At 42.8% G+C, this 22,095-nt stretch overlaps 1 protein-coding gene across 2 annotated transcripts in view; it reads right to left on the bottom strand.

Moving 5' to 3' along the window:
• Positions 1–747: 747 nt before the first annotated feature.
• SCAI (suppressor of cancer cell invasion) overlaps positions 748–22,095 on the bottom strand; it is a 33,961-nt gene continuing 12,613 nt past the window's right edge. The window contains exons 3-17 of one of the 2 annotated variants that reach the window (XM_065648747.1): positions 17,736–17,831; positions 17,034–17,120; positions 16,367–16,465; positions 14,046–14,142; positions 13,104–13,202; positions 12,708–12,860; positions 11,783–11,884; positions 11,394–11,495; positions 10,035–10,113; positions 7,833–7,932; positions 7,327–7,408; positions 3,700–3,772; positions 3,060–3,233; positions 2,745–2,845; positions 748–1,660 (exon numbers count right to left, since the gene is read on the bottom strand). In XM_065648747.1, coding sequence (XP_065504819.1) covers positions 1,511–1,660; positions 2,745–2,845; positions 3,060–3,233; positions 3,700–3,772; positions 7,327–7,408; positions 7,833–7,932; positions 10,035–10,113; positions 11,394–11,495; positions 11,783–11,884; positions 12,708–12,860; positions 13,104–13,202; positions 14,046–14,142; positions 16,367–16,465; positions 17,034–17,120; positions 17,736–17,831 — 1,594 coding nt within the window. In that variant the 3' untranslated portion in view covers positions 748–1,510. Of the gene's footprint in view, positions 1,661–1,717; positions 2,846–3,059; positions 3,234–3,699; positions 3,773–7,326; positions 7,409–7,832; positions 7,933–10,034; positions 10,114–11,393; positions 11,496–11,782; positions 11,885–12,707; positions 12,861–13,103; positions 13,203–14,045; positions 14,143–16,366; positions 16,466–17,033; positions 17,121–17,735; positions 17,832–22,095 lie in introns of those variants that run through there. The other variant, XM_065648746.1, reaches the window with a different exon arrangement.

The following is a 22,095-nucleotide window of genomic DNA, read 5'->3' as shown; positions in this document are numbered from 1 at the left end:
AACACGAGCATTCACAGAATCGGTTACACGAGGGAAATTACAGAATGGATGGCGTCAGCTTCAGCCCAGCTACAGAGAACCTCCACGCAAACCTCCCAGCTGCACTCCAGCAATTCTCGCTGTTCATACCGTGCTCTCCTCGGCTGAACGGGTCCGTCAGTGCTGATCTGCTGCCATTCTCTGCTGACTAGATCACAGCTCGTACGATGGCACTGCAAACAGGCCTACCGCGATACCATGGTAATCGCCAAGTTCTGCGTTTTTTTCACCTAAAAATAGAGGCATGGCTGGGGTTCAACATAAAAGCACCGATCAGACTTGCCCTTTCACCACTTTTCTAGGAGCCCGTGGAACAGTACCAATTGACTTTTTCATTTAATAGTTTTAAATATTTTCTGTTCCTTCTGCTTGCTCACACCTTCGCTGCCAGGAGCTCCTCTCGCTCGGCAGGGAAGGCGGTACCGTCTGAAGGAGCATGGAACGGCAGGCACGGGGCTCCGCGGCAGCGCCTGCCGTGTTCAACCTGCACGAGAGCAGCAGCAGCTCTCCCAGGGCACAGGGCTCAGCACCCACAGGCAGGTACCGGAGCGGTGGGACGCGCTGGCATTCGGCGCTACGGGGACAGTCCTTCAGCTCCTGTCAGGGACTGGTGACACTGGGAGCCACACATCGCATCCACACAGGAAGAGGAGGGATAACGCCTGCTGGAAATGCAAGAACTTGCGTCTAGCACATCAGAACGGAGAAAGGCCTCTCCTCCTGGAGCACAGTGGCAGCAGCACCCGTGGCGAGGTGACCCATGTGACAGCAAGATGGGGACAGCTGGCTTAGCTTTGTCATTGTGAATCCCATTGGGCTGACTGGGAATTGTGTCCTTGGCCAGCAGTGCAAAATTCATCTGGAAAATTGCTGTGTCAAATTTATGGGGAGCATTAAATATCTTTACAATGTCACGTCAAACCCACTGCTCCAAATGCAAATTAATTGTCTGTGGTTTTGTCTACTTGCTTGGCTAAGACTGAAAAAATATATTTGTTATGAAGGACTCTGGTTTATTGCTATTGTTGGTTTGCACTGCGTGGTTCCATCCTTACCATTTCAAATCCAGACTCTTTGGGGATAAAATATTGTTTTTCTATTGATTTTTTCCCAATTTCTTAAAATTGTATAAAAATAAAGGATTTCCACAAATGTGGGGTAAAGATAACCAATAATACTTCTATGCTTAGGATCAGCTGTTGGAAATGTGGTTGATAGCCACAAGACCATAAATAAACCTCTAATGATGCTTTAGTTCAACATTTAAAAGACATGAAAACTTCTGCTTATAAAATTGATCCCATACAGAATGGAACAGCTAAACTAACAGCTGTTTATTATAACTTTTTAAAATAATGGTCCTAAATTTAAAAATAAAATCAAGTACTTCCTTTTATGATTTTCACATTATAAAACCGCACCATTCAAAATCTGTGGCCAGGGAAACCCCTTTGCAGTAAGACAGTTTCTCTTAATAGTCATCGAGGGTGTTTTCCAGGAAAACATTCCTGACATCCAGGATGGAAGCCAGCTCCAGAATGTGCTTTTGGAGGTGGGGGTTCTCCACCGTTTCATCTCTCGGCAGCTGAGGATAAGATTCTGGATAATTTCGAGTCTCCTGCTAGATGACAGTGAAAACAAAGAGAATCAGACATTCATTTATTTTTATACCCTTTATAAAGAAGATTGCAAAAGGCCAATTTCACCTAAGAGGAGTCCTAATCTGTGTAGCATGCCACAGGGAGAAAATATTCTTTCCGTTTTCTCTTTCCATTGACTCAGAGATGGTCATAGTGGCAATAAAACTGCCCATTCATCTAAGATGTTTAATAATATGCTCACAGAAGCCTTGCAAAAAAAAAAAAAAAAAGAAGAAAGAAAAAACACATGCACTTATCTACTAGGCTGGAGTTGATTTCTTGAAATTATAGACATGTAAGCATCTCCAGTGGGAGATTCATCTCATCCTAAACCAAATATCTAAGACACTGCGGGCAAATCCATCCCCACTAACAGAAGACCTGCTGCTTCTCCCTGATATCCGAGAAGCCAAGGCAGCTGAGGATTGGAAAGCTATGAGATGTCTGCAGTTAGAGTACATGAATACTGTATATTTCTGTGCTTCAACTTCCATTTTCTTCTGTAACGTCTAAAATGGAGCAGGCAGTTTTTACGCCAACACTCTCATCTATAAAATGGTGTAGATCCAGCAGCAGACTTGGCTGCTGGCACCACACTAGCAAACGGGAAGGAAGATGCCATCCTCCTGTTTAGTTTAATCATTTACATTTCAAAGACCTTTCAAAATCCACTCACGCTAGAATACATTCTAGCAATAATGTTCCACTCCTCCCCACTTCCTCGTATATTCTTCTGTATCTTTTTAATTGTGTAGAAATAATAATCTTGAATTACTAAGAGGAATTTTTCTAGCAGACAAGGCTGTTCAGAGCGACATACATGAATTAGAGTGTGTCTGCTGCTCATGTAGGAGAATACAGCTTCAGCAAGTCAAAGGCTTCACGCCTTTGGAGAGACACAAAGGCACAGATTCAATACAAGATGTAGGCATCAGCATGTGAGCATCGGTGAGCTTGCGGAAGACACGGTGATACACTTGGCCCTGAGACCCTTCCATCCCTAGGCAGAGCCGTTCCATATGCACTGGCCTGTCCTTCCACAAACGGATACATATTCCTGCATACCCGGAAAATTTTGTGCATCCTCATGGTGGCCGAACAGAAGACAAATCTTGTTAGAAGCAAGCGAAGAAATTCATCCCCAAAAAACTGAAGGAAGGACTGATCTGTAAAGAAGGCAAAGAAAACTCAGTTTAGAAAGGCTTAAAGAAAAAAAAAAAAAAAGAGGAAAAAACAAAAAGGAGACTCGAGGGAAACCACTATGAATACTTGTGCATTCCCCTTATTCACTTTTCTGTCCCTTGGAAAGGCTGAACAAGAAAAAACAGCATCTGCTTAAGCAGCATGCTGAGGTTCAGTTGTGCACCTTGAGGCACATACCTATGGAACGGGAGTGGGTCAGCAGCTGGGCAATATCCCGGTTGATTTTTCGAAGGTAATCTTGACACTTCTCCCACAGTCCTCTGCGCATGCTTGATAATCCAGAGACAAATAGGAATGCCATTAAAGGATTGTTCAGGAAGAGCGTGAAGAGGCTACCCCGCTGAGACTGATCTGAAAAAAAAATAATAATAAAAAAAATCAATAGAAAAAGAGATACATTTGGCACATGAAACAGAGTTGACCCTGCCACAGAATGAAGTCGCTCACCCACTAAATCCTGTAACAGAGGAACTACTCCTTGTGTTGTCACATCTCCTCTGTGGCAGAGCTCTTCTCAAGAGGATGCAATGACCAGCAATAAAGGCTTACGGGGGATGTACATTAACACCATGAGAAATTTGATTTTCTCATTGACTGTGGGAGGCCTATGTCTTCATTAACATCTGCATTGTTTGAATAAATTATTTGCCATAAACAGTAACTAAACTTTATTATACTGGTTCAGGGAACGATAATCTGATTTAGGGATTACCTAGTGATGAAAAGCTACCTTTTCCTGAAGAATCTGAATTATATTTGTTTGGAACAAATACATGATGCAACTGCAGCTTGTTAGGAAATGCAATACCACACATACCTTGTAATGCCTTGGGGTATGCTGTTGGAGAGAGCAAGCACACCAATGGTTGTCCAAATAAGTTTGTGAAATTCTGTAACAGAGAAGAATTTTGAAGTATTGATGGTCACTTTGCTCACTTTTGAATATTCAAGCAGGTTAAAGGTACAAACGGAGACTGTTAATGACAGAGAACACACTAACGCCCGTCACACAGTGCAGCACTGGCAGTGAGGCTGACGAGTTGACTTATAGACCACAGCATGGAACTATAACCCATTGCTTTTCAAAGGAATTCTAATTCTCTCATTTCCCTGCTACTGATACCAGACACTAATTCCATGGAAATATGGCTTTCAGTAGTAATATATTACTTGAAAAAAAATCACTTTCTGCAATAAAAAGGAAAGCCCTTGGCTTTCAGGTCAAAATAGATGTAGCATCTTTCCTCAATACCAACTGAACTATCCCATCCAAGTGATTTATTTCCCCTTTTCTTTCTAGCAGGAGGAACTATTTCTGATGAAACAGAAGAGCTCAGGGGAGAAAAGTTTTAAAATAAGTTTCCTTTAAAGCAAGTATGTCATAACCTGAACATCTATACCGAACCCTTGATTTACAATACTAGTTTCATGCACCTTCCACCAGCACCTTAAATATGGCCTAAGTGTCCTGTTGCCCAAGAATTTATCCAGAAACCTCCGATGATGCCTGTGTCCAGTTTCACTAGCAATTACCTGGTAACAGTCCTACCCTCTGTACATCTGGCAAGTATACTGATTGGTAATAATTATCACCAAGGAAAAAAAAATCATTTATGCAACCTCATTAGCTGTAACATGTCTCACCAAAACAGCTTTCCTAAAACTGAAGGCTCACAAAGCCATCGAAAATGTAAATGATCGTGTCTGCATCCTATGAGAGCACACATTCAAACCAGAGCACGAGTGCAACACACATTCCTGCAGATTATACTCTGAAAATTGGCAGGTTACAAATGTAAGGTATACATCACCAGAAGGATTTGCTTGGGTGGTCATCAAAAAGCTCATTTTTTAGTTCCTTCTGGTGTCTGCTTAATTCAAATGGAACTTTCCCTTCTGGGCAGTATATTTCAATTAAATTAGTTTCACTGAATTAATTCAATCGAAGTCTGCTAAATACTAAAGACAGTAATCTAGTCTAATCAAAATAAAACATTTCCCATGTCTGACAGAGTGCTGACTAGTCCTAAAACCCCTTTATTTCATTAAGAGTCCAAGGGAGATTTATAATGTTAGATACTAAGGTTTGGTCTCTAATGGAGAAACAAAGACTACTACCATGAAGACAGTAAGCGCAGGCCCAGCCTGTAACTAGTAAAACTGTACTACAAAGAAACACATTAAACTGCCGAAGGAGCCTCCCCAGACATCGCCAGCTGGAACTGAATCCACATCAGCAGGTGACATGTTCCCAAGTAACGTGTACGTTTAGAGTTCATGAGCACATCCGCACGTTGAATTCTACCTGGTAATACCCAGCTGGAGACCGAAGCAGATTCTCCACACACTCGGTGAACGGATTCGCCAGGGTTCGCTCCCCACCACCTCTGCTCTGTGTCCCAGCGCGTTCGGAGCCAGAGACACCTGCCCTGTGGGCTGGTTGAGGCAGCTCTGGGCAAGGAAGGCCCCACCTCTCCATGCACAGACCCCTCCAAAAATGGTAAAACACACTTTTGTTTCAGAGTTGACTCTGGTTTTATACTTCAGCACTCAAGTTTTCCGACAGAAATGCTGCTGCTTTTTAAAATGTGTGTCATATACATATCTTTCCAAAAAAGAACTACCTGTCATCTCCACAAGAAGTCACTTCCCACGTAAGCTTTACTAAGCTGAGTGCTTATACCACATCACTGGCAAGTGCCTTGCATTCTTACTGGCTGCAGTTTTTGTTTTGGTTTGGATTTTTTTTTAAGACTTTGCATTTGACCATAATCTTAGACAACTAGAGCTACAAGAAGATACTGATTTAAAAATATGATTTCATCCACTTATACAGTGGTAACTTTCAAGATCACAGCCATCTGTATTTAAATGTAAGTGTTAAAAAAAATTCATGGCTTTACGTAGATATGCTCGATTTGCAGTTATCTTCCACTTTCAGCTAAATATATAGCGGAGGAAGCTGTTCAAGTGCTGCTGATCTGACAAACTGGCAAGTCACTTCCTGGCAGGACTGACTTTCAGTCACCACCATTTAAGGCCTCCAGAGAGAGGCAGCGACGAGAACGCGTGCGGGAGAGCAGGAACGGCTGCAGAAAGAGAGGTGTGAGCAGTTGCCGTTACTGCCAGCACTGCTAGCAGTGACATTTAAATGTCAGGATAGCTCCAGTCCCATCAGAAACCATCAGAGCAGCCATGTGGAAAAAGTCAGTATGCTGACTGCAACTTCTTTCACAATTGTACAGAACCTCTTTGTTTGTGCCAGTGCTCGAGTCTACAAAGCATCTCGCAGCACAGCCAGAGAAGAGTCGCAGGACAGCTCTGTCAGTGTGTTCTGGTGACAAGGAACCAAGCATGTAAGCACCCACAGAATGACAACTAACAGGAATTTACAAGGGCTAGAAAATACAGAGACAGAGCTCTGCCAGCTACCTACAGCTGAAAGAAACCAAAACACCAAAACCCATCCCCACACGTCTACCTGCCTACGTTCAGGGGCAACAGATTGCGAGGGTGAAGTGTCAGGTAAAAATTCCGTTGCTCAAAACAGAACTATTCTGAATTATACTGACCCCTGATTTAGTACCTCTCACTGGCCAACAAGCGCCTTTAAAACAACCAACACAGACTGTGGATGCTGAACGAGGACCAAGTTCATCTGGCCACTAGACGTCCCCGTTCCTCCTCTGAAGCACAGCTGTGAGCATTCACTTCCCTCCCTGCAAATAATGGAGCTATAAAAAGGAAGACACAAGGAAGTGGCACTTTCCCCAGATAAAGCACATTCTGATCGTCCCATTCATGAAGTGTCGTAACGCCAGCCAGATGCAACTGCCACTGGAAACGCCTGCTACTGTATTACCCGAATTGCAGATTCCCAAGGTGATCTGGCATGGAGTAATTCTCCTGAAAGTCCACAGCACCCTGGGAAGGTGGCTCCTTGTCCAAGATATACCACTCTACAGTAACACTGGACGCTAATGTCAGTCTTGGTATTTCCTTCGTTCAGATACTTTTCAGACACAGACACCCCATGTCTTATAAGACCAGGCTCAATGCTCTGACTCCTTTCTGTCGCTTAAAAGCAACTGAGTGTTGAACGACTGGAAAAAAAAGAAGTAGATTAGTTATCTCCCTCCCCCATGCACACATACCGAGATTTGTCTTTGGTATATAACAAAAATAAACCTCCCACCAGAGACCTTGGAAATCTTGAACCTTTTTTCCCTCCAGGAGGATTTATTACTTTCCAATGAGCGGCTGTTCATGTGCTTCTCCTTCTTGTTCCTATTCATAGGATCAGATCCTGACTAGCATGCACAACCTCAAAAGAAAAGAAAGACTGAATACAAACTGTTTAAAAAAATAGCCCGTTATAAGTGAAAGCTAACTAGGGGTTGACACTGCGTCCTATCGCACGAGCAGCTGCCTTCAAGAGCCTTACCTTATAGGCAACACTGTTTGAAGAGTCCACAATGATAAACAGGGGCTTTCTTGTGAAAGGGTAAAGATCTCCAGGGTGAAGACTGAAAAGAGAAAGGGACGCTTCACAGAGCGCTAGAATTGCTGCAGAGCTGCGCAACGCACCAGTTCCTCAGACACAGCAAGCACATTCCTCACGATCCCTCAGACTCATCCTCACAGAATAACTGCAAAACTAATTCAGTATGCTCTATAATATGGGCTATTGCACTTATTAGTTCTTTCCAAATAAAAGACATTTATCTTTTGGGGAAAGTCATCCATCATTACTTTGAAGCTTTCCAGTAATAAATAATTTGCATTAATTCAGTCATACTTTTTGAGTGTTTAAGTCATCACTGAAAGTTGTATATTCATTTCTAATGGTTCAACTTCAAGCCATCTACATTCTGATGTCCTGCACTGAAGAGTTTGAATTCCAGAGGCTTTGGTGCGTTTTTTCTCTCTTAGAGACGCTCGGGCACTTACCAGTGCATCTCCTTGTACGCCTGGTTTCGCTTGTGGAGAGCATCCCCGTTTATGATGTCCCGGTTGCTGTTTGTCAGAACACCACCAAAATCATACGGACCTACACGTGGCAAAAAGAACATGACAATTAGCAGAGGCAACTCACCTGTTATGGATTTAATGATTATATGAAAGGGAGGAAACAACCACGAATACCAGAAAACGAAGCGAATCTGAATTACTGCAGTTGTAAGGAGGGAATGAAGGAATGTGGAGACTTTACTAACTAGATATTTGATTTTATGCATTTTAGTAGTTTCAGCATCTATCAAATAGAAGCAAGCAATGCAACTTCATAACTTCTACTTTATTTATTAACTATTTATCCACAAACATAATACAAAAGATCCAAATATTGACTCATGTTACTCTACATAGCAAAAAGATTAAAACCCATCACACATTTCATACGGGAAAAATCAATACCTCCGTAAAATTACTATATGAGCTAGTGTATTCTAGGTTCAGATCAAAAAATAAGGCTAAATCAATCAAAAACACTAGCCTCTCAGAATAGGTATACTACCATCATCTGCAGTTGTAACACTGTAAAGGGAGGAGAATGAATATGCTTTCAATGCTCCTAGAAAGGACAAAGCAGTTCTAACCAGATTTCAAATCTGCAGCAAAGGTTTATTTCCTAAGATTTCAAATACAGAATTCACAATTTTAAATGCACACAGCCTGGACACGTGTTCCTAAGGTGAGCTCAAGAAATATTCTACTAAGTCTGCACAATTGAGCTAGCCACTTAACTGAAGGAGAGCAAAGATGAAAGTAATAGCTATAAAAATATCAAATCCTACACAAAAAATGTGCTAGAGATACTAGGAAATATTTCCACCATTTAGATGGGTATGAAATGTCACTAACACTAGCAAAATAAAGTATTAGGATTTCCTCATTCTGTTATACATTTGCAGAGTTGGTTGACTCATATTTGGCCGCCAAATGCAATTTTGTCAGGTTTGGATCCATAAGGCACCTTTCCATTTTAAGGGAAGCTTTGGGAATATAAGATTAGGAACGGAACGTACATTAATTTCGCACTGTTACAAATGTCTCATGTGATCTGTCAAACACAAATGGCTTACAGGCAATAAACAGTGCAACTTGCAGCTGCTCTCCCTTTTAATAAGGTAGAACTTTTCGTCTGTGCAGACTACGCCACCTTATTAAAAGAACGCAGTTGTAATGGGATTTGTTGAATGAAAACTGAAGTCTGACTCCGCAGCTCTGCCGATGACAGAGCCTGGACGCCTCTACAGTAAGTATTACACTGAAACAATACATGCGGTGAAGTGGACATAACCCAGGCTTTAAAGAACACTGTTTAGTTAGAACCTACCACCAAGTTGCAGCAAAAAGTAAAATGTTAAAGTGTTTAAAAAAAAAAAAAAAAAAAAAATCACTGCCACAATCCAAAGCTGACAGGGATTTTTTTTCCTTTAACATTTTGAGAGCTCTACAAATCATGCGTTGGGATGGACAAGGCATGCATCTTATAAAGGAATGCAAGTCTCAAACAGATGAAGTGTGTACAATATTTAGGATGTTAATTTTTTTTTTTCCCTTAAATTACATAAATAGATCTTTGGACTGTATTTACTTCAGCCAACCAGTTTTCAGCTTTTAGATTGCAGCTGCATCCAAATATTCTGCTAGGTTGCAAAGAACAGGAGGATGAGGTGAAGGGAATTGTCAAAAATCATGAGAAGGGCTTGAATTGTCAGGTTAACAAGCGTGCAAATAGAACAGTCCCTGCAGACGCTTCAGCCCTTTTACCACCCATCTCCTGACCACATGTTCTCATAATGCTGGACATTGGAAAGAATCACCAAATGCCATTTAGCCATTTTATTAACTTTGCACTGAGGCATCAACTGAGCCATGTGGTCTTCAAAACTGGCAAAGCTTTTAATGCTTCAGATGCATCAAAAACTGGGTATGTCCTTTGAAAAGGTCTCAGGTTAATGCATACTAATTAAAGCACAGGGAATTAACTCTTGTTTGTGGAAAAAAGGCTATCTTACTAAACAGACAGGAGAATAAAATTGACTTGTCTTTTAAAAGGAGCTTTGTGACATCTTTCTTGGTCACTTGTCCTGGAACGTGAAGAGAATTCAAGCCCTGTTCATGACAGGGAGCATTCCTTTATTGTACCTTCACTATCCGAACGACCTGATGGAAACACGCCCGTGGCAGACAAGTAAATCAGCAGCACACTGTTTGCAGGCAGCTCCTGAAATTCAGATAGAGAAGAGTGGCAAGGGAAGGAATGTGTAAGTTTATTTTAATATTCAATCATCACCTTCATGTATACATTGCCATTTAAGATTGTGCTACTCCTTCTGGCTTCCCTTCACTCTGTTCTTTGTGTATGGACATGCCCTTCCCCATCCCTTCAAATCAGTGAGTGTGCAGACAAAAACATAAACTGATCACACATTCATACCTTTTTTTCCACTCAGACCTCTAGGCTATCATTAGAGGTTCAAGCAGCACTAAACAAGCATCTGCTTCCACACAGACTCTCATACTGTATCGCCAGATCCGAGGCCTTCCAAGATATGGAAACCAAAAGCTGCCAAGATCATGCAGACCTGAACTCCCAAACAATTCAGGATCCGACAAGAGGTTCTTTGTTTCCAAATACTCCAGAGTCTGCAACATCTGCCTCTTCCCCCTGACCCTTCTCAGCTGGACAAGCACAACACATGAAGGTTTCTGTACAGACCTGTACAAGAAATCTATTTTCCACCTTTCTAATGAACTGTCTGCATGAGGGAACAGATGCTTTTCATTTCTGCAAAAGGCTGAGCACGCAAGCACCCAAAGTTCGGAGTCCTAAGGATGCACTTCAGCTCACCAGCTGTTTCTTTACAGTTGTTTCTTGAAACAAACTGAAACGTGTTTCTTTATAGGATTCATATTCTGTTTTTACCACTACATCCTACGTTGCTGACTTGTACAGTCATAATTAAGCATAATGAGCACAGCAACTTTATTAAATTAAAATATGCATAGCAGCTGTATTAAAAAAAGTCTACAAATGTATAGATTATTTACATGGAAGAGAACAGTGGGTAACGAAATAAGACAGGCAGATAAAACCGCAGCATGTGCAGGAGAGACACAGTTCCAATGGGATATAGAACTGGGGACCTACCAGGCACACAGTGCTGAAGAGCAACAGTTTCTCGACATAATTCCCTGATTTTGTGCTGTGTTTGGCACAACATGAAACAGAAGAATAATCTTAAGATTCTTCTGTTCTCCAGACGGCCTCAGAAATATTTCCTATATAATATATATAGGAGATAAAGTTTATCTAGAAAACTTATTCTTTTATATATATGTCTGTACATGTAAATGTCTGTATATGTGTGACTATACATGTACAAATAAAATTACTAGATAAAATTAAATCATACACAACTATCTCTCAAGCACATTTTATTCAGTGTCACCTACCATTCTGAATATTTTTCTATTACAAATAAATTCACCAGTTTCACAAACCTTAAACGATGCTGCTAAAAATGTATATAACTGGCTAAAAGTTGGTTTATAAAGTAGATATTTATGAGGATTTTCCCGCCTGGCTGGTTTCTCCGTGGACTCCTGTTGAGAAAAAACAAAAACAAACATATTTCTCACACAAAATGGTCTGCACATGCTGCATTTTCTGCTAAAGGGTAAAGCAAGATGCACAGTATTTGAACCAGAACATTACTTGGATCCAACTCCACAGGTTTGAGCTACTCTTCACTAACTTCTAGTAAGAGTTACACCAGCTTTACTAACCTGCTCTGCACAGTGACAATACTGAACGAGGACATCCTTTAACACAAACCAAACAAAAACCAGTTAAGATCTGTTGCCAGGTTTGTCACTGAAATGGAACTTACCTGCATTCCAGGTTTGTTCATTTGTGATGCTAAATTCATTGGTTCCCTTTCAAGAGCTTGTAGCATTCGGAACATATCAACTGTTAATTCACTGAACTTGACCTGCAAAAGAGTCAAACGGTTTATTCTGCCAGACACAGACTAAACGGTATTTCTTTAGAATTATCCAGGTAAGGGATTCAACTGCACACCAGACAGATCATTATCTGTGTCTCGGGGATGTAAACCTCTAAAGACCTGTCAATAACTTTTAGAAGAGCTCACAAAGGACAAAGTCTATTTATTAGTGGTCTACCAGGCCAGTTCACTGTAGTGCAGACCCCTACTTCACAAATTAGACTTTTCTGAGGTGTTTACAAATCAAGTGGTGAAACCGCTATGTACTATGAACTTAGACAAAACCTGAAAGATACATGAACTGTAGTTTAGATACAGCTCCCTTGCTCACCTGAAAAAAGAGCTCAGAGAGAGGTCATGAAGTCCCTACAACTTCACATCATCATCTAAACAACAGGATCTTCAACGTCTTTTGAAAACCCCTTCCTGTTGCAACTGAAGCTGTGACAAGCTGGAGTATGTCATGTGAAAGCTTAAGTCAAGCTTTTTCTAGACATATTCCAGAGGCCTCTCAAGCTGGAATGTTGTTAAGAACAATCTACTATATAAAAATCAATTGTATCTACTTAATTAACATGATGACTATAAGCAATAAGAGGTCAGTACCATAGGTCTGATATCTAACGTTTCATTTTTAGCTCTTATATCTGAGAACCTCTTCTTCTTACTGGCACTGCAAACATCAGAATAAAAATATTTTCATGTTTGCCTCTACTGGAATCTCTGCTGTACGATCAGAAGGGATGTCACATAGGGAAGGCCTCTGAACTCCAAAGATACAAACCCAAGTCCCTGGCATTTCTTTTACCTGGTTGTTGCAGTTCCCAATAATCAGCGCATCTGCAAGAGCAAGCTGTCCCACTATCATCCCCTGCTCCAGCAGCGGAGCTCCAGTTTCAGAAAGCCTGTTAGAGGTGATTACAATGGTGTTGTCATCATTTAAAACCATGACAGGATCTGCCTAAAAAAAGCAACCAGAATAAATCAGGAATTCAAGAAAACATACAGATTTGCAGTCAGAGAGAAGTCCAAAGGTCTTGTCACTTAGAGTAAACATTTCATAACTGAGGCAGATTTTTTAAATTAATTTGCCATACATATATTTGTATGTGGGCTACAGAGTAATGCCTTACTGCCTGGAAAAGCAACAGCTCTTAGGGACTGCAAGCAAACACATGGTACCAAAAGGGAATAGTATTCTCACCTCAATAAATGCTGCCACTTCCTGAAGAACCAGGTTCCACTCCACCTGATCTTCAGTATTAAAACGATGTGTGTAGTCCTCAATTTCATCTGACAGCTCCTGATGTAAAAAGTTCAACGACAGACATAGTCACTTCTTACACCGAGAGCTTAACAGGCAGGCAGTAGCTCCACAATTTGGTTAGCTATGCTGGCCTTTAAGAATAATAATTTTTTTAAAAGTTACTTGAGAACATATGCAGCACACTTATGACTAACATGACAGCCAAAACGTGCTCTTTCAGGAGACAGAATGCCAATGCTATACTGAATTTTGGCAATGCAAAGTATCTTTTAAGTAGGTCCAAATGCAAAGAATAGCTGGAGTTAAGTATAACTATCCTACTCACATACAGCTATGTCAGTGGTTATTACCATAAACTATGGATACCAAGGACTCAAATTTCAGCTTACAAGTAAGTTTAAATCCACTGAGGAAGTGAATGGTATGGCTTTTTTAGCTGCTGCTAGGCTAAGCCAGCAGTCCAAGTAAGCTTAGACACAAAGACATCAATGCGACCTACACAAAACTGTCAGTTCCAGAAGCTGCTTACAGCAAGGTTGTTGGAAGGGTCCAATTTTGTAGTAATATCTACATCATGTAGCAAGGTTCAATTTTGATGGATCTCTGGAAGGTGCAAAATGTATGCAGGATGTGTTCTAGACATGGCTCAACAGTTTGGAAGGGAAGAGAAATAAGCTCAACATCAAACTAGGAGACACTGGCTTTCCAAGCAACAGTGTGTCGTGAACACTTGCTGAGGGAGATCTAATTAGATCATCGATCTAATGAGTGATATTTCAACTTCAATTAGACTATATTATGGATTCCTTAATTAGGAGAAAGCCCTGAAAAAACAGCAACCTCCCACCCCTTAGCACGTTTATACTTGTTTTAACGTACCTTTACAAGGTCCTTGACGACATCCATCTTGTTGAGCAAGAGACAAACCACTATGAACCTTGCATAGTAACGCAGCTTCTTAACCACCAATTCAGGCCTAAACACAACAACAAAAACCACAGCCAAATTCGAGATTAAAATAGAACAACCTTGTCTGAAATGGCTCGAGCACTCAGACTGAAATTGAGAGATTTTTGAGAAGATAATAGGATCAACAGATATCAGAAGGGAGCAGGGAAATTTTCACCTTTTGTGGCACACAGCTGCATTGAGACATCAGCAAGACTAGAGATGTGCAATTAGTTTGAGTCCAGAGAGGCTTGGCAGGAAACTCCCTAACTAACCTGCATTTGTCTTGATGGCAACTTCAGATCATTTCTTCTTTAGAACCATAGAATCACATTTTAATGAGGGAAACCAGATTTACTGGCCAGAATATAAGATCAGGATCCAGAACCGAGTTCTCTACCTATTCTTATTTATACCTATGTTCTTGGCAGGCAGCACATTTTCTGCCCTGCCACAACGCAGCCCTGTTCTGAGTGTACCTTTCTCAGAATAGTATCTGAAAGGAAGATGTTAGGCCTCCTGAAGCTCTTGGACCTTGTCCCAGTCAGTGATACAGGGCTGCTGTACTGCAGTGCTGACAGATGTTCCCCTGAAAAGCCTGGCTAGAATCACAGAATCACAGAATGTTAGGGATTGGAAGGGACCTCGAAAGATCATCTAGTCCAATCCTCCTGCCAGAGCAGGAACACCTAGGTGAGGTTACACAGGAAGGCGTCCAGGCGGGTTTTGAATGTCTCCAGAGAAGGAGAATCCACAACCTCCCTGGGCAGCCTGTTCCAGTGTTCTGTCACCCTCACTGAGAAGAAGTTTCTTCTCAAATTTAAGTGGAACCTCTTGTGTTCCAGCTTGAACCCATTACCCCTTGTCTTACTGTTGGTTGTCACCGAGAAGAGCCTGGCTCCATCCTCGTGACACCCATCCTTTATATATTTATAAACATTGATGAGGTCACCCCTCAGTCTCCTCTTCTCCAAGCTAAAGAGACCCAGCTCCCTCAGCCTTTCCTCATAAGGGAGATGCTCCACTCCCTTAATCAACTTTGTGGCCCTGCGCTGGACTCTCTCCAGCAGTTCCCTGTCCTTCTTGAACTGAGGGGCCCAGAACTGGACACAATATTCCAGATGAGGTCTCACCAGGGCAGAGTAGAGGGGAAGGAGAACCTCTCTCGACCTACTAACCACCCCCCTTCTAATACACCCCAGGATGCCATTGGCCTTCTTGGCCACAAGGGCCCAGTGCTGGCTCATGGTCATCCTGCTGTCCAGCAGGACCCCCAGGTCCCTTTCCCCTACACTGCTCTCTAATAGGTCATTCCCCAACCTGTACTGGAACCTGGGGTTGTTCCTGCCCAGATGCAAGACTCTACATTTTTCCTCGTTATATTTCATTAAATTTTTCCCCGCCCAACTCTCTAGCCTGTCCAGATCTCGCTGGATGGCAGCACAGCCCTCTGGCGTGTCAGCCACTCCTCCCAGCTTGGTGTCATCAGCAAACTTGCTGATAGTACACTCAATTCCCTCATCCAAGTCATTGATGAATATATTGAACAGTACTGGTCCCAGAACTGACCCTTGAGGCACTCCACTAGATACAGGCCTCCAACCAGACTCTGCCCCATTGACCACGACTCTCTGGCTTCTCTCCTTCATCCAGTTTGCAGTCCACCTCACTACCCGATCATCCAGTCCACACTTCCTCAGTTTTGCCGTGAGGATGCTGTGGGAGACGGTGTCAAATGCTTTGCTGAAGTCAAAGTAGACCACATCCACTGCTCTGCCATCGTCAATCCACCTTGTTACGTCTTCATAAAAGGCTATGAGGCTGGTCAAACACGACTTCCCCTTGGTGAAGCCATGTTGACTGTCCCTGATGACCCTCTTATCCTTGATATGTCTTAAGATGGCACCAAGGATAAGGTGTTCCATCACTTTCCCAGGGATGGAGGTCAAACAGGTTCCTCTGCTCCAGCCCAACTGACCCATCTTCCAGTATTGACACTGCTCAGGACTCAAAGCGACTGAACTTGGGGGCTAATAGCTTTCTAGCCAGGGCCAGCTAATAAAATGTTCCTCAAGTCATGCAGCAAAGTTTTTGTTCATAACACTGAGATTTTTAAATCATGGCAGGAGGATTAAAACAAACTTCCTTCAACAACACTGATTTTATCCCAGTTATCTCCTACAGTTTATAGATTTGCTGCTTTCACACACCATTTTGGTCTTGAAAGAACAAGGGCATGCATTCAGACATACCTGTCTTCTTTGTTGACCTGGGAGTAGTATGACCTCTGCCTAATTGCTGAGTAGAAGGAGAAAGCCTCATTGAGATAGCTGGTTTCTGAAGTGCGCAAGCTGCAGAGGAAGAATCAGATTAGCTCAGGGCTTCAGATGGCAATCCATGCCAAACCCTCCTTCCTGCCCCCTCAACCATCTTGTGCATCCATGGCAAAACTCCCTCCTCAAGTAACGTCCTAGGAAAGCCAGACTCTCATTCTTTGTGCCTGCTAGGAAGACAGATTTCAGAGCTTGGATTGCATTTCAGACAACCAAATCTGCCCGTCTTGTACCCATATGTACAGGTGACAGGTTAACTGAAAATTTTAAAGGAACGTTAAGCTTCCAAACTTGTAAATAACTTGTAAATCACGCTTTCACACAATTGTCAAGTGCAGCACGCACGGAAGACTTAGAGACACTTTAAGACAGGAGGTAAATCCTCAGGCAGCACCAGCGTGACCAGCACCATGGTATCAGGCTCACCGGTGCTGTTCTCTGGAGCACCCCCATGCAGTCCCAGGGGCCTTCTCATCCAGAAACAGGCATCACGATTCATTTCTCCTGACTGAGTATCCAGATGTTTGGCATGGAGCAGCCACTAACACTGCATTCCCCAACGGAATCCTTTTCTGTGCTTACTTACTAATAATGGTAATAGAGCTGCCCAATCTTGGAAGCAATTTCCCCAATTTGCCACCGCTTCAACCCATACCGATTGTCCAACACTTGTCTATTTCGCAAGAGAGAAAAGAAAGATTAAAAGGCATTCCAGAATTTCTCAGAACATCACAGCAGACAAGACAAAGAGCCATTCTGGGGCCAGATTCAGCTTTCATTTCTGGCTTGGCATTCCCAGAAGCAGCCCCTCACAGAGCCAGCAGTGCTGCTCACACACCCCAGAACAAGCACCATCTATCTTGCATAAACTAGACCTAAGTGTGTTGCACAAAATGCACACAACAAAAGGTCGCAGCTTCCCAGGAGAACACTCAGACTCCACAGCCGACGTAAGGTGTGAAGGATCAGAGCCCACACTGCAGCAAGATGCTTCACACCACTCCAGATGGGTTCTGCACTGCGGAAGCCACCAGCCCCGCTTCTCCTGGGTAATGTATTACAGCAACAGGCATTTAAATAGAGCAAAAGGTTCTGCTGAAAAAGTCACACTGAAAACTCTGCAACATTTTAATTCATTAGACCGTGAGCACGACAGGAAGTGACTATTTCCCCCCCCTTCAGGCCTGAATAATAGTGAAATCTCAATCCTAACTGGGGCCCCCAGACGTACCAGATATTAAAGCTGCACTTAAATCCACAGACACGTCTGCCTACAACATTCTCTTACCGATGCTGCTGTTGAAACTTCCACAGTTTGGTGTAAACGTCAAATGTTCGCCCAAAATAGGATTGCCACTGCTTTTGGCCATACTGAGGTAAATCCCTGTAACAGACAAGGGACAAACACAGAGTTTGTGTCAATGTCAGGATGGCTTTGTTCAGAATGCACTTGAAATGCTTTATAGCTCTGCCTGCACCCAGAACTACAAGAATTATCATTCCTGTAATTTCTCAAAAGCTGTTGTTACTGGAACCTGCAAGGAAATCCCGGTTAGCTTGCAGGAAGCACATACATGAAGATCTGACCACAGTATCCCTAAAAACATGCCACAAACCAGACAGTATACTCGTTTAACATATATACAAGAAAAGACTGCATACGCATATATTTGAGAAAGAAGCATGTGTTGCGGGGAGAAAGAAATTCTTCAGTGCTGTCTCCTAATTATTGCCACAGCTGTCACCCCCAACTCACAGTTAGGGACAGGGCAGAACCCGAGACCTCCTGGTTTGTTCGTATCTGTCTCCAGTGCTACAGGGCGAGTTAGTCAATTTGGTTCTGTTCCGCTTTCACACCTCCACCCCATTTCCATGCTGTAATCAATTTCCCTCCACCTCCACCACACAAGGATGACACAGTCCCACAGATTTTACCTGTAAAGGTTTGTGCTCTCAATCCTAACAGAAGGCCGTCACCTGGGAGTTACCTGAATCTTGGAACAAACACAACAAAGCCCATAAACCCTCAGTCTCACTGACCACGTGTTGCTTACAAATCTGTGCTGAAGCTGATCCAAAGGAGGTCTGCGACTCTATGTGGAAATGGAACAGCTTTTTCAAGATGGCATAATATTGCATGATTCGAGTTCTTCAGAGAATGCCCTCTCAAATCACTGTGCTGGTTAATGCACCATCCAACACCGCACTCTTCAGCAGACGGGCACAGAAAAGCAGCAGATTCCACTTCCCAGCCCAGGAGGTCCAGCCTGAGGGAAGACCCCCCTTTGGGACACACGGCACATCCTCCAGAGAGCCGGGCATGCGGAGCGGCACACGGCGATTCCAGAGCTGCACACCGGCACGTTTCTAACTGCAACTGCTCTAACAGCACCCTGGGTAGCAAAGGAAATTAATATTCCTCTGCTCATCAGCCAGCCGTACTTCCCACGCAGCTCAAAGGGACCCAGCTCGGTTACTACATGTAAAATGAATCTGTTTTCAGCTATGACTCTTACCAACCTGAAAAACCATTCCAGTACTTGCTGCTGCTGGTCCATGAAGATGCAAAGGAATCTGGGCAGGATTTTACCAAAAGAAAAAAAATACCCCCTCAAACTCACAATTGGCATCTTGGAACATACATTGGTGTAGCAAGGGGTAAACGAGTATAAACATGTGCTTTGGGGCACCAGCATCTTCCTCCAAATAAAGCTTGATACAAACACATGCAAATTTAAAGCATTTACTGCAATGAATAATTCACCACTTTCTGCTGCTGTAACATACGTAAACATTTTCACTAAACAAAAGAAGTTAAGAAACTGTCCAAATACATGCCTAAGATATATTGCAAGCTTTGACAGAGGAAGAGGTAGTGTTAAATTTAATTAGTACATCCACAAGTTTCAATGTTTAAAAAAAGTGAATACAAATCAACACTAAAATTGATGTTAAAAAAAAAAAAAAGATTAAATTAAAAAGAATGACTAAATTAGCAAGTTGACTCAAAGAACCCTACCAGCAGTGAATTGGGCTTTCCAGGCCAAGTTGCTCAGGATATTGGAGCAAAGGCCTAACATAAGGAGACAAGAAAAAACCCTTCTTCTCTCAAGCACTGGTAAGTAGGTATGTGCACAAATTAAGAAATAAGCAGGTAACTATTTGCTGGTGATGCTTATGTATATATTCCTCATCAGTAAACTAAGGCGCTCTTTAAACCTCACCTGCCACCTTCCCTTGCTCACTCCTGTCCCCCTCAATTCTGTACCTTCCTGTGTATGAGCATAAGCATTCCTGTAAAGCCTACAGTTCAGCTCGCTGCGCTGCATTAGTTTAAAATATATGAAAATTAGTGGCATTTTAAAAAGCCTCCGTTAGCGCCGCGCACACGTGTTTGGCCGTTGTTGCCCACAGTCACTGCTGGGTGTCTACACGTGTACTTCTCCAGCAGCCTGCTTGCCTAATTGCAGCTGGCATAGCTGCACAATACCCTTGATTCCTCAGCTCCCCAGGGAACGAGAAAGATCTCCATGGAAACAGACAGTAGCACTTGTTCTTTTGATAGTATTCTGACATGGCTGTAATAAAACTTCATTTATGACAATACATTACTGTGGTTTCACCACAGATTTTTACAGACAAGAGCTGTCATGCGTTTACTGTTTTGTGTTCTGAACATCATGCATGCTGCTCCCACATATGAAGAAATTTTGCTGTCTGAAAACTGATGCAAAAGAGGACATTTAATGCAGTTTTTTTAAATTCAACCAGAGGATCTGCATTATTTGGTGAGAAATAGCCCAAAAGAATACTAAAGTCTCAGTCGATTGCAGAGTGGGTTATTAACACAGGTCCTCCCACTGCAGGAGACGGGGAATATATGATCTAGAAACGGTTACACACCCAACTTGAGAGCAAAAGACCTATGTTTTAGCAAGACATGTTGCTACTTCCAGATCTCCAGAAGGATACTAGAGCAGTATGGAGAGAAAACGGCAGCAGCCTCCAGGTGTGGGGTGTGCGTGGCTGAGGACGTGGTACCAGAGAGGCAAGGGCCGCGCTCACGCTGCTGCTCCACACCGTCAGCAGCAAGAAGGAATCCAGACGCAGAGGAGGGAACGGAGATCCTTTGATTTAGGATGGTTCTATCCAGACATGAAGACCATTACACTCTTCATTACAATAGCCTCCAACAAGTGGAAACTGCTTCCAGTTTCTTGGCTTTTAAAACATTCCAAACTGGACACAGAGACACAAGCTCAGATGTTGTAAAAGGATGGGTTTCTCACATGGCGCACAGGAGACTGGTTCACTTGCCACATGAGGGTGGCTGGTGAATAAATTCCAGAGACAGTCTAGAATTCTATCGAATCTTGCCATACAGTCTCAGCAAAGACCAGCACCATTTATGTGTTCATAATTCATTTCCCGTCAGAAGCTCCTTCCAGCCATGCTGTTGGCAGAAGCCAGATAACACTGGCTGAAAACCAATGAAAGGTGCTGAGGTTTGTTTGGTCAGCACCGCATGGAAGTTGTCAACACGGGGACAACTTCCAGAGACTTGCAGATGTTGAGCAAGTCCTAGACACTGAGCAGTACACTTCAAAAAGAAAGGTTACAATAACTGTAAGTTTAGCATTCAGAGCTTTAAATACATTCACAGTTTTGACAGATGATAAAAAAGGCAATTTCCTTTTATGTTCATAGGCTCGTGGTAATTACAGGCTCCTGTTCCCAGAACCTAAGCAGCAGTGGGATAACGGCATTGTGCTGTAGCTTCCCCATACATGCTCTCTCTTTCCAGCCTTATTCCAAGAAAAAGGCAAGTGGTGAAAGGAGAGAAGAGAGCAATTGGAACATACTTCATCGAGTTGTTTCCAACTTACAGCTCAGGGTGTTCAAAAAGGGAGTACAGACACCAGAAAGACAATCTCTCCTCTAAGCTATTTCAGCAGGCACAGCCACCAAAGGATGGTATCGCTGGTAGCACGAGCATGAAGTATACTTTGGAGCAGCCACCTTGGCAGATCATCATATGTTTTCCTCAAATGCTGTATTTGGCATCCGTACTGGGCAGAGAGGAAGGAAACGCTACTGAAACAAAGACGTGGCAGGCTGAGCCTTGCGTTTTGGCAGCAGCAGCAGCTCAGCAGCTGCCAATGCAGCTATAGGCTCAGTCCCTGGAGCTGAAGTGCCCAGAGGAGGTTTCAGGAAGGAAATCATTGCTCTCCTCTTCCTCCCCATCACTCCTTTTCCATGAAACAGGGGAGGGACAAGAGAATGGCACAAAACACAGCAGCAAAGGCCATCGTCATCCTCAAAACAGAAGGCAGCAGGCATGAATCTAACGCATTTATTACGCTAGGGGGCAAAGCAAGCAACTGGACTAAGAATTAGGATATTTGCCAAGTCATTTCCAGGTGAACTACCCAGAAGAGAACACGCACTAACAGAGGAGATACCTCAAAATTATAATGCTGCTTTATCCAGTCATTATGCTCATAGCAATCACAGGCATTACAGGTGAAATGGCAGTCAAGTTCACAGCAAGAAGCAACCACATTAATCGTGCCAAGTTAAAGCAAGGACAGAGGCGGGCTGCTGTTCCGGTATGTTCTTATTTTCACACAGCAGAGCCAGCTGCTGAA

Source organism: Caloenas nicobarica, chromosome 19, assembly GCF_036013445.1.
Source record: "Caloenas nicobarica isolate bCalNic1 chromosome 19, bCalNic1.hap1, whole genome shotgun sequence".
Classification (NCBI taxonomy): Eukaryota; Metazoa; Chordata; class Aves; order Columbiformes; family Columbidae; genus Caloenas; species Caloenas nicobarica.
Note: the sequence above shows the minus strand (reverse complement) of the source record. Positions and strands in the feature narration are given on the sequence as shown.